At 46.5% G+C, this 12073-nt stretch overlaps 2 protein-coding genes across 5 annotated transcripts in view; one reads left to right on the top strand and one right to left on the bottom strand.

Annotated features, from left to right (window-relative positions):
* The window catches only part of il1rapl1a (interleukin 1 receptor accessory protein-like 1a), a 196137-nt gene extending 191217 nt beyond the window's left edge, over nt 1–4920 (top strand). For all 4 annotated transcript variants that reach the window (XM_053877231.1, XM_053877229.1, XM_053877230.1 and 1 more), the window contains one exon: nt 988–4920. In XM_053877231.1, coding sequence (XP_053733206.1) covers nt 988–1709 — 722 coding nt within the window. In that variant the 3' untranslated portion in view covers nt 1710–4920. The remainder of the gene's footprint in view (nt 1–987) is intronic.
* Nucleotides 4921–8667: 3747 nt separating this feature from the next.
* On the bottom strand, nt 8668–10067 carry nr0b1 (nuclear receptor subfamily 0, group B, member 1). The gene is made up of 2 exons (XM_053877232.1): nt 9452–10067; nt 8668–9031 (listed from the first exon to the last, which is right to left on the bottom strand). The coding sequence occupies exons 1-2, from the start codon at nt 10065–10067 to the stop codon at nt 8790–8792; spliced, it is 858 nt and encodes a 285-aa protein (XP_053733207.1). The 3' UTR covers nt 8668–8789.
* Nucleotides 10068–12073: the final 2006 nt, after the last annotated feature.

The following is a 12073-nucleotide window of genomic DNA, read 5'->3' as shown; positions in this document are numbered from 1 at the left end:
CGGATTATGTACCCATTTTAGCATTTGAAATATAATAAATAGTCAAATGAGTGTAACAGCATAGGAGAAACTGAGAGGTAAAGTCATGTAAATAAGAACAGGTCGGAAAGTTCCCCATCACAGAGCCTCACTGTGAACTTCCTGGATATAAACAAGACACTAGATGGAAGAGATGAGTGACGCCACACACCGCAGACGGCGCGCTGAATTCAACATCCCATCGTCTTGTGTCGTGTGTCCGTCTTCTCACTGTGTAAATGATTGTGATCTTCACGTGGCAGCAGCGTTCAGTCTCATGACCAAACCAAACATCCTTGAAACGCCACTGGACTAAAGGCGAGCTGGACTCACCTGAATTGTGGGAGTTTGTGTTGAGAGTCTCGACTTGCTATACCGAGTGCTGACTCAGCAAACGGCTCCCACCAGGTGAAGACTTTCATCTAAATAATAATACATTTAACAATGAACTTTATTAGATTATTATATAATGCTGATTCAACGCTTTGGAGAGCAAATTGAAAAAAAAAAAAACATTCAATGAAGCAACTCAGAGTCATTGATGAGGCTGAAATCACGTGTCAAACTCAAGGCCCGGGGGCCAACTCCGACTCGCCAAGTCAGTTCATGAGGCCCGTGCGAGCTATAAACACTGAGACCAAACTCATTTCAAATGTGCACATGTTGATTTCATGACCTACAGAGATTATAGATTCATCTGGAAAATGATGCTGGGAAAATGGAATTCAGTCTCCTGGTGTTGTGAGTCTGTGCTGAAGCTATTTTGAAGCTAATAATGGCCAATATTTGAAAAGGCACACTGCCATTTGGGATCTGTTTTTAAACTACTTTCCCTGTCTTCAATAAATATGAGATCTGTTTGGCCTGTTTTGAAATTTTGGCCCCCGGTGTGACTGAGTTTGACTCCGCCTCTGACCTGGAAACATGTCCCAAGAGCGCCTCGCTCATCCGTCTTCTTCTCTCCCTCAGCCTACATCGAAGACGTCGCGCGGTGTGTGGACCAGAGCAAGCGCCTCATCATCGTCATGACGCCCAACTACGTGGTCCGCCGCGGCTGGAGCATCTTTGAGCTGGAGACGCGGCTGCGGAACATGCTGGTGACCGGGGAGATCAAGGTCATTCTGATCGAGTGCGCCGAGCTGCGCGGCATCATGAACTACCAGGAGGTGGAGGCCCTCAAGCATACCATCAAAACCCTCACGGTCATCAAGTGGCGCGGCACCAAGAGCAACAAGCTCAACTCCAAATTCTGGAAGCAGCTGCAGTACGAGATGCCGTTCAGACGCACGGAGCCCATGCTGACCCACGAGCCAGCGCTGGATGTCAGCGAGCAGGGACCCTTTGGAGAACTGCAGACCGTCTCCGCCATCTCCATGGCTGCTGCCACCTCCACCGCCATGGCCACCGCGCACCCGGAGCTGCGCTCCTCCTTCCACAACACCTACCACACCTCCATGAGGCAGAAACACTACTACCGCAGCTACGAGTACGACATGCCGCCCGGAGGAACCCTGCCGCCTCTGTCTTCTCTGGGAAACCAGCACACCTACTGCAACATCCCGCTCACACTGCTCAATGGACAGCGGCCGCCCGGCAAGAGCAGAGAGCACAGCCTGGAGGAGCCGCACGCCAACAACGCCATGCTGCCGCTGCTGCCTCGAGAAACCAGCATCTCCAGCGTCATCTGGTAGGGCTGCGGCGCAGAATCCAGCGGTGGAATCGCTCGCCGTATCTGGCGGCTCTGTGACCCGAGAGATACAGGTCCAAAGTGGAACGGCAGAAGCTCCAGCAGCTTCTCGAACTGTATCGTCCTTTCCAGGGGATTTTTTTTTTTATCGCCTGGATCTACAATAATAACGCACTGTTTTGACAACATGCGAGATGACGGACTCGCCAGAACTTCACGACACGGTCACTGTTTCTCATTTCGTATGTAGCCAGTGCCGAGTTCACGATATTGGAGTGTGAGCTATGAGATAATGTGTGGCTCCCGCCGAATCAGGACGCAAGTCCCGAATGAACAAGAGAGCGTACCGTCTTAGTCGCTAGAGAGCAGCACGGCTGCCTGTGTTCCACCACATTCTATCCACTGATGCACTGGTCCTCCCTTTATTCTAGATTAGCATTAGCTTGTTTAGCTTCCCCGGGTTAGTCTCCTGGACCGTCTCTGTGTTTAACCTGGCCAGACACTCTGGAACCTGTGTGGCACTTTGGATCACCATTTCCAATTTCCATTTTGTGGTTAATATTCTGCGCTCGCTACTCACAATCTTTAGAGCAAAATTATTAGCCACGAATTCCAATGAGGGGTGTGTGGGAGCATACAGCGTTCGCTATCGTTACCGTTACCGAGATTTTTATTCCAATCCCAACTCACTCTTGAGTCACGGTTTTCTTGGTGCAAAATCACTCGATTTTCAAATGGATTTCCAGACAAAAGGAAGACTCGATCTTGATGGTCCAGAATCTCCGAAGCTGTTATTACGCTCAACCCTTTCTGGTATTTGCGATGTTATTCTGGCGCCTCACGTAAAACGGTGAACTAAAACCCGGCAGATTTTTTCAGATCCGGGTCTTTGAAGCTTCAGTTGAGCTAGTCATAATTTGGTCCATTGACCTTGTTCCAGCCAACCAAGGCGGAAAACAAGATGGCGACATCCACGAAAGTGATTCTCCTGCTCTGCTTGTGTGAATATGAACTATGTGTGTTGAAACGGGAAAACACACCGAATAACAAGGAAACACGAAGGCGCTGAACGAATTTCTGTTACAAAAGGTTCCAGTCGCTTTTTGGCTATTATCAAAGACCACTCTAACAATATTTACCGTAATTTCTGAACTATAACCCGCTGCTTTTTTCTAGTGGTCTGAACCCTGTGGCTTCTACGACGACGCTGCTAATATATGGATTTTTACAGGCTAAAAAAGTGTCATGCTGCCAAAATGTTGAGCCTCGTCTCATCAAACTGATGACATCACAGGTGTTTTATTGACCTTAAAGCGCTCAAAATGCACTGTTTTCGCCGCCGTGTCCGCAGCTCCGCCCACAGAGTCGAGACGAGAAGCAGCAGCTGAGACTGGCTGTGGTGTCAGAACTTTGGACACGCAGGTGAAAACAGCACATTTTGAGCGCTTTAATGTCAATAAAAGATGTGAGGAGTTGATGATTCAAGTTCAGTACGTTGCCCAGTTTGTTTCATGAGTCAGTCTCCATGTTGGAGCCCTTTTTCCAAACTAGTTTAGAAGTGACCCTCATGCAGTTTTAAGACAGGTGCACCACTGGTCTTTCTACGGTGCTGGCCACCACTGCACTGCTTATGTTATATTCCAGTGCGCTCTATAGTCTGGAGTTTACAGTTCATATCAATACATAACCACTGTGTTACCACAGTCAGAAAACAAACCGCCGTCCACTAAGTCTATTCTTGCCCAAACTTATTGCAAATGAAAGCAATTACTGCATAAAAACGTTTCTGCAACGGGACTTGTACTTCCTGTTTACACTCGAGGCAGCCATCTTGGATTGTATAGCCGCGAGTGATGAGGATTTTCCGACTTTCTGACTCAGAATTCCGACCTTTAGGGGATGATGTGTGCTTATACATTTAACACATCTCCTCAGACCCTCAGTCACAGACAGTCAAGGGGGCGTGGCCAGGAGACGGGCCTGAAGCACCGCGGAAAACAAGCTACTTCTAGCTTCTTATTAGTGACTTCTTCTTAGTCGATTTACGAGTATTTTTTTCATGAAAGAGACGTACACCTGGACTCCACTGGGACTATCAGTTTGATATTCCTGACGTCGCTGTGTAGTTCTGGCTATAGAGAGAGAGCTACAGTGCGAAATGACAAACAGTGACTGTCTCTTGCGCACACACACACACACACACACTGACACACAGTTGCATACAAACAAAAGGAAAACAGGGTCTTGTATATATATATCTTTATTGGTAGCATCATTGTTTTCCTGTTTATTTGTTGTTCATTTCAATAATATCTGTTGCCTTCTCTAAAGTTGTATATTTTTATTGCTTTTTTTTTATTTTAACATATTTCTAAGCCACTTATTTAGGATTGTATCATGTACTTCTAATGTCTTTTGTTGGTTTCTATCCTTGTGTAGTTTTTTAACACTTTGAAACTTGCCTGGACGTTACAGGAGCTTTTGTTCACCTGGACAAGGTGTATCTACTTTGAACAGACACTCTCTTTTCAGAATCATATAATTATGCAAAATAACAGAAGAGCTGGCAAAAAAAAAGAAGCTGAACTTTTGGGGAGGCGAGGAGGAGGGCGAGTGTGTGCGGGCGGGGCGGGGCGGGGCGGGGCGGTGCCAGTCACCTCCAATCAGAGCGACCGGCCCCTCCCTCTAAAGCTTTTCTATTGAGTCCAACAGCCTGGCTGTTCTCGAGCGATAGTGAAATGCCTCACCTAAAAAGACATCTGTAGATTATTTTAAAAAAAGAAGTCTATTTTTGTAACCGAGAAGAGTTTGCTTGAGAAGTCATACTGATTTGCATCTCATCCACCACCGGAAGAGGATTTGTGTATATGTGCTCTGCTGGTTTTGTACACTTTGGTTTGTTCTGAGATGAAGGTGGCTTTTCCAGTCCCGCCAGGAAAACCATTCGAGCGCGACTCCCATCGAGACGATTCTGTTGGTTCATGTGGAATAGTTCATGTTTAAGGAAAGAAGAATACATTTGTGTTTTGAAAGACTTTTTAAATATATTTGAAGGTGTGTTTTTTGAGTATGCATAGCAAATAGATATGTATTCTATATATAATATAGATATTTATATAAACATATAAACACGATTTTCACTGGAAAACAAATGTCTATCTTTATAGAAACACAATCATTATCGGTTGCCCTTACTTTTCTCACTGCACATTAAAAACATGGATTTCACCGCGGGTCTGCTTCTTTCTTTCCGTGCCACTTTTGGGGTTCTCCGACTCACCTGAAGAGGGAGCCTCTGAGCTGAAGACTCAGTAAGTACGACTAGTCCAGTCCTGTTGCTTTTTCCTGTTTCTTTGGGGGTTTTTTTTGTTTGTTTTTTCCTTTGTTTCAGGGTATTTTCTGCGTCATGAGTGTAGCACTCGCACCCAGCGACTTCCCCGTCCAGTACGCTGGGGTCCAAGTGGAAGGTTGGCGGAGCGTCAACATGGCGGATCAGAAAGGCGGAGTCTTGGCTCTTGCTCTGCAGTGGAAGCATATTGACGCAACAAAAGATTTGGACACCATCAGCTCGATGAGTCACATATTCTACGATCAGGTTCTCTTCCGTTTCACTTCTTCTGTTGGTGAATTTTCCCCCGCTCCACATGTCACTGTAAAATCTTGGGTTTGACTGGTTCATATGATGCGACTTGTCGCTTGAGTTAAAATTCTTCAGTGTCAGTGTTTGATGTGATAAATGTCGCCTGAAAACTTCCCTTTGCCCATATCGTAGCACAACACTCATCCCTGATAGCAAAATGTACCTGACCCCGATGTGCTATGGGAGCCGGTCCACATGCCGTTTGAACAATGCTCCCTAATCCAGTGCGGATCCAGATGGAGTCTGGCCCAGAGTGGCAAAGTCATGTGAATGTGAATGTAAATCACTTGCTTACAGCGTGTTTGCTGTGAACATACAATAAGAACTTCGGTTTCCATCAGATTCAATTTCACTATACAGTGGAACCACGATTTTCGAACGTCTCGGAATTCGAACTAATCGGAGTTCGAACAAAAATTTTGAGATTTTTTTGCTTCGGATTTCGAACGATAATTCGGAACTCGAACGCCCCCAAAAAAAGCCGGAAAAAACATGCGTGCGGACCGATCAGCGGCCCCACGACGTGCTTTGTTATTGTGTATAACGCAGCCTCTGTATGCAGACGTGTCCCGTTAGCTACATTTACTGACTGTTTTTTCTTCATACTGAGGTGTAAAACCTTTCCTGTCTCCACACTGGACCGTGGTAGAGTGTCACAGGGGAGGTGCTGGAGCGCTCACTCCAGGGTTTGATGTCCTGTTGTGGGCTGGAGCTGGGACAGGGATGAGGCCAGTCTGGGACAGAGCGTGACTTGGTTTATGACTTTGTCACAGCCAAACTGCACAGAAGCGCACATTCAGAGCTGGACACGCACCGGGCACCTCTTCACTTCTGGAGAGACCTCACTCACTCGGCAACCCCTCCCACATGCAGCGGCCACACACATAGAGGAACAGCCACCTGCAGCAGACACTCTACATTCACTCCTACAAAAGACTATTTCAAGGCTTGGAACGGATTGTGGTCAAGAACCGAGGTACCACTGTATTTCTTAGCCACCGTGTGAGTAGAAGTTGGACATCACATGGCTGTAGAACATCCTCAGCCACAGGTCTGAGACCCTGAACACACCACAAGCCTGACAGTCTTTCAAAGAAAACAGGGACCAGAGCAGCATTTGACAGGTTTGGAGTCTTTAAGTAAAGCTGCTGGCAGTATTCTGGACTCGTATGAATTCCTCTATGGTCGTGTAAAACCAGTGTTTTTACAGTTTCTAGTTGACTTGCTACAAGCAGGTCGCGCTCAAGGTAAGTGATCGAAACTCTCCCGCTTCAGTTCTGACATCAACATGAGTTACAGATGAGAAAAGACGCTGTGACAGCCACGCGTCTGGCTGCCTTCACTTGGTAAACACCGCCATCTTGTGGTCAGAGTTTGTCACTACAAGGAGTATTCGTCACTCGCGGATCAGACGCGTGAGTTACTTGAACTGAAACCGTTGGGGGGTTTTTTTACAGTGTGTGGGACTTATATTCGGAGACTAGAAATAAAATATAACGTCCATGTTCAAACTTGGTCTAAATACTGACGTTGATTTAAAAAAATAAAGTCCAGATCAAGGTTAAATCTAAACTTTACTGTGTAATGATCAAATAGTTCAAATGATTTAAGACCAATATTTAGACACCAGTTGTGCAACTTGCAAATCTTTTTTTCTCTCTTTATTTTTATTAAATCCTCGAGCTTAGGTTTAAAAAGATATGAGATATATTATACAATTTAACGTTGTCATTTAAGTTAATATATAATAATTCATGGATTTATTTATATTTTTATATCGTTTACATTCAGGCTAAAATATAGACCGATTATAGACGGGTGAAATGCGGTCTAAACTTAGACTAGACGTCTTATAGACCTCAGGCTTGGTGGGATCTCACTGCTCTGTTCTGTGTTTTACAAACTTGCCCTTCCAAGGTATGTTTTAATTGATGTCAATTGTGTTTATGAGGGTTGCATCCACTCTGAATCTGAGCAAGTATCAAAGAAACAATAATGAGTTTCAGTAATGAAACATAAACTATGATTTTAGATGAGGTCAGATTAAATGTCCTATATGTGTTCAATATCTATGGCTGTGTGTTTGCAAGGTCTTCACCCCGGTGGGTTGTGGGCTTCTCCCCTTCGAGGAGTCGGACACCAGGTCACGGCAGAAGTCTTCATGTTTTTGGACGTCTTTCTTCCTCTGTGCCACATTCATAAACTAAACGACTGACCATGTCTTTAGCCTGACTTGATACAGAATATTGATCCGTCCTGCCTGCGCTCTCTTCTACCTTCTGCACCCTCCTTCTGTCTCACACCATTGCTCTGAATGAGTGAGCCCAAATATTATACCTCAAAATGCAATGAATCTTTAGCAAATAACATTTAGTTTAGTGTATTTTACCTGGTCTTTTAGCACCAAAAACAAATTTATCTGAGCCTGACTTTATATTTTCTGTTGAAAAATAAACAATATACATTATAGTGACTGGACCTATATTTTTATAATATATTAAAGAACATTTACATTTTAAGGAGTGTCAAATATCTTAAATATTTGTATTAAAATGTGCTATTTTTTTCCTTTTCTGTGTGAGCTGTCATGTAAACCGGCTTGTGAAGTCTGCTATTGAACCACTAGAGGGCAGTGTGTTTCCAATATTCCACACTTGTGTCGCAGTTGACGGTGACCTCATAAACTCAGGAGGAGCTCAAACCGCTGGCTGACACCGTTTTACTGCGACTTATTTATCTCTTAATAAAATGGAAATTAAATGGAATTAATTCTAGCTCAACTTCTGTCCTCCTAAAAGTTGTTCTCTGTCGGTCCAATGTTCCACAGGGGTCAAAGTTGTGGCCCCAAAAATAACCTCCTGCCTGGATTTCTGGCAGAAAATGTTACTAAGTTACTAACCTACATAAGGAAAACTTCTATTCAAAGGATGATTTATACATATACGTGGAACCCTTTTGTTTATATAAACTGCCAGTGAGGCAGTTGAGACATAAAACAGAATCAAACTTTAAAATTCTTCTCTGTTTTCTGTGGTTGAAGAAACTATATTTGTAAACAACGATCGAAGTTGCCAGAAGCTTCCACTGCTAGAAGGCTCAACCAGATCAGAATCTATTGTTCAGAGAGCGAAGAATGATGACAGAAGCATGTTGTTTTCTCATGTCTGCATGTTGTCCACTGGTCTCCGAAGTGTGTCCATAGTTAGAGCTCACAAGTCAAAGCCGGTCGACTCACTAGCTTTGTTTTGAGTGGAGACTGATATGATGTGTTTAAAGTGTGTCAGTCACGCAACAGAACATGTTCACACTCACAGGTTTTTTATTTATTTATAAAAAAATAGTTTCTATAAAAACAAATAAGTTATGAATCCCAGCAGCTGCTTCATCACAGACTCAGGGATGTCGGAGTCTCTAAAGCTTCGCAGCAGTCCATCGCTGTCTGACCTACTTCCCGTAAAACATTTCCATGAGCACGTCCTCGATGTTGACGGCGCCTATGATGGGCTTGAAGAAGAGCTGGGTGACCACGGGCGGGCTGATGGACCTCAGCATGGACAGTGCGATGAGGAGCTTGGCGAAGCGCGTGGCGTCCTCGTGGTGGATCATTCTGATGTGCTCGTTCAGAGCCTGGTGCGCTTCTCGCCGCAGCGCCTGGATGTAGTGCAGGCAGCGCAGACCCTCCAACTCTGCGGAGACAAAAGCAGCTCTGTTTACTGCCTTCTGTAATGGTCCGTCAGTGGGAGGGGGGCGACAACAGGTACCAAACTGTGAGAAGCCTCTCAGTATGAGAGGTCACGGGTTGGAGGTCAGAGGTCAACTAGAAGCATTGGCATCGTGAACAGCCCTTGTTGTTGGTAGGTTATTTATTTATTAGCAAGTTCTATCATTGTTTATTTATTATTATTATTATTACTTTCCTAGTAGGCGGGATTCGCACGGACTTGGCAATAAAGCTGATTCTGTTCTCTTCTGTAGTAGATGAATACACTGATTCTCAGGATTTTAAGCTTTTGGTAACATAAAAAGTGACTAGATTTGAGCGGTAATTTCGGGTGCAGCCCGTGTGTGACGTCAGAAGTTTGGCGCACATGTGCGGACGCTCTTACCCGGGTTAAAGAGCACGGCTCCCTTCAGATAGGCGTACTCCTTGGTGCTGATGTCCACGCTCCAGCACTTCTTCAGAAAAGCCTTGATGGCCTCGATATCCACCACCGACACCCCCAGCGCCGCCCGGCTCTGGGCGGCCTGCGGCTCGCCGGCGCGCTCCGGCTGCCCGGTGAGGATCCGCTGCAGCATGCTGGGCTCCACCGTCTCCGTGGTCTCGAAGTCCACCCGGTCCTGAGCGAGTCCCAGCACCAGCAGCGGCGCCCAGCCGCTGCGGATCAGCGTCAGCTGGTCGTCCTCCGGCAGCTCGCGGAAACACGGCACGTTCTTGACGAAGCGCAGCGTCTTGACCAGGATCGCGGACGCGGCTTTGCAGGTGACCTGCGGCGAGCGCAGCGCGCCGCGGCGGCGCGTGGCGCCGCACGAGCACGCCTGCTGCCGCGGCTCGTGAGCGGACGCCGCGCTGGCGGGGCAGCTGCGGCGCAGCAGGTGTTGCGGCTGTTGGTCCGCGCTCGCCTCGACGCTGTCGCTTTTCAAGATGCTGTAGAGGATGCTGCTGCTGACGGCGGCGCTGCGGCTGCTGGCGCCCCGGCAGCGGCAGCCCGTCGGCGTGGCCATGACCGCTGGCCGCTCTGCATCAGCCGCTGTGAAGCGGCGGAAGTTATTTCAAGCCCCCGGTGGCCCTGAGCTCGGGGGAGCGCGTTTATACTCGCTCCCGTCTGTCCCGCTGTCGGAGGCGCTTCTCATGCTCGCCGCCGAGATCCTCCTCCCTGGTGTCGGCACCGCCTCCTCCGGCGCCTCCACCTTCTCAAGTTCAGCAAAGGAGCCACCGACTCTCGCGTGCTCTCTCCCCCCGGGGGCGAGTCGACAGTGACGTCATGGATGTAGCTCAAGTCACCAAACCTCTGTTGCCACCATCCAGCGGATCGTCGCGCTCTGCTGAAAACACACTTTACCAGGGGCACTCTGGTTTCCTCCCACTGTGGAAAACTCCCCCTTTCACTTGTCATCAGCTTCGTCTTCAGTTTCTATTTGAGTTGCTCTGTCCATAAAGCTCAAACACAAATGAATATGTTTCACTTATATGTCCAGGGCAGAGAGTCACATGATTATGTTTTACTTGGATTAATAAATGATACCATCAACAAAATTTCAAATGCCAAACAGTGTCCATTATATACAGTGGTGCCTCAGTTTTAGAACGTCACGGACTTCGAACAAATTGGAGTTCGAACAAAAATTTAGATATTTTTTTGCTTCTGATTTCGAACGAAAATCCAGAACTCGAACGCCCCCGAAAAAACCCAGAAAAACCATAACGTGCGGGGACCGATCAGCTGACCCACGAGGCGCTTTGTTATTGTGTATAAGGCAGCCTCTGTATGCAGACGTGTCCCGTTAGCTCCATTTACTGACTGTTTTTTCTTCATACTGAGGTGTAAAACCTTTCCTGTCTCCGCACTGGACCGTGGTAGAGTGTCACAGGGGAGGTGCTGGAGCGCTCACTCCAGGGTTTGATGTCCTGTTGTGGGCTGGAGCTGGGACAGGGATGAGGCGAGTCTGGGACAGAGCCTGACTTGGTTTATGACTTTGTCACAGCCAAACTGCACAGAAGCGCACATTCAGAGCTGGACACGCACCGGGCACCTCTTCACTTCTGGAGAGACGTCACTCACTCGGCAACCATTTTATGTGACCCTCAAGAGCCAAAGGACTCAAGAGTGCCTCGGGTCGCAAGTCAGTCCGACCTCCATCCAGCTGAGCCAGTGATGTTTGAGAGTGACAGAAGTTTCCATGTGAAAGCCTCAACCGTGAGAGAGTGTTGAGTTGTTTCTTAAATGCGAATAGACAGCTTAACTTTCGTATCCGCCCGTCACATCATTTCCTTTGGATCTGGCGTCAGGCTCGAGTTTCTTTCATAGCAGTTCTTTCACTATAGACTGTTTTAATATACACAATGGTGCACCCTGGAAACCACTTGCAAGCAGCTTCACCTGTCGCACAATGAAAGAGGAAGTCAGCAGGATCTGCTGTTGCACTTCAATAGATCTAGAAAAGCAAACCACATGAAAATAAAACCTTCAGAAACTGAAAATGTATTTAACATTTTTTTTGTACTTCCTTTAAAATGTGTATTGCTACTGAGTATATTGTAAATACAAAAATATTTCAGTATATATTCCATTTTTTTCAATATATACAATATAAATATTGCCCGACCACATATTCCTATTACGACTGCCAACCCCAGAAAACATTCACGAGTGAGTGAGTGCACCAAACAAAACATGAAGAAAACAGCAATGTTTTCCTCATTGTTGCAACATAAATGTGAAAATATCAAGTAAATACCCAACAATAGATCGATATGGTTTCGCTCCCGATCACAGCTACTGTGGGTTCAAAATTCAGCGTTAATATGAGTCATATCTTCCCAGCTCAGTTCAGACAAAAGCGCCTTTCTGATATTACGTTCTGTTCCGACCTGCGACTTGGACTTTGCCACCTGGGTCCCCTGCGACGCCGCCTCGGCTGCTTCCACGCCGAATCACATGGTGACCTTTTCTCTTCAACTGTGCTCAAAGTGATTTCCTCGCCGCTGAGAAAGAAGAGCCAGAATCTGT

The sequence above is a fragment of the Synchiropus splendidus genome, chromosome 10 (assembly GCF_027744825.2).
Source record: "Synchiropus splendidus isolate RoL2022-P1 chromosome 10, RoL_Sspl_1.0, whole genome shotgun sequence".
Taxonomy (NCBI): Eukaryota; Metazoa; Chordata; class Actinopteri; order Syngnathiformes; family Callionymidae; genus Synchiropus; species Synchiropus splendidus.
Note: the sequence above shows the minus strand (reverse complement) of the source record. Positions and strands in the feature narration are given on the sequence as shown.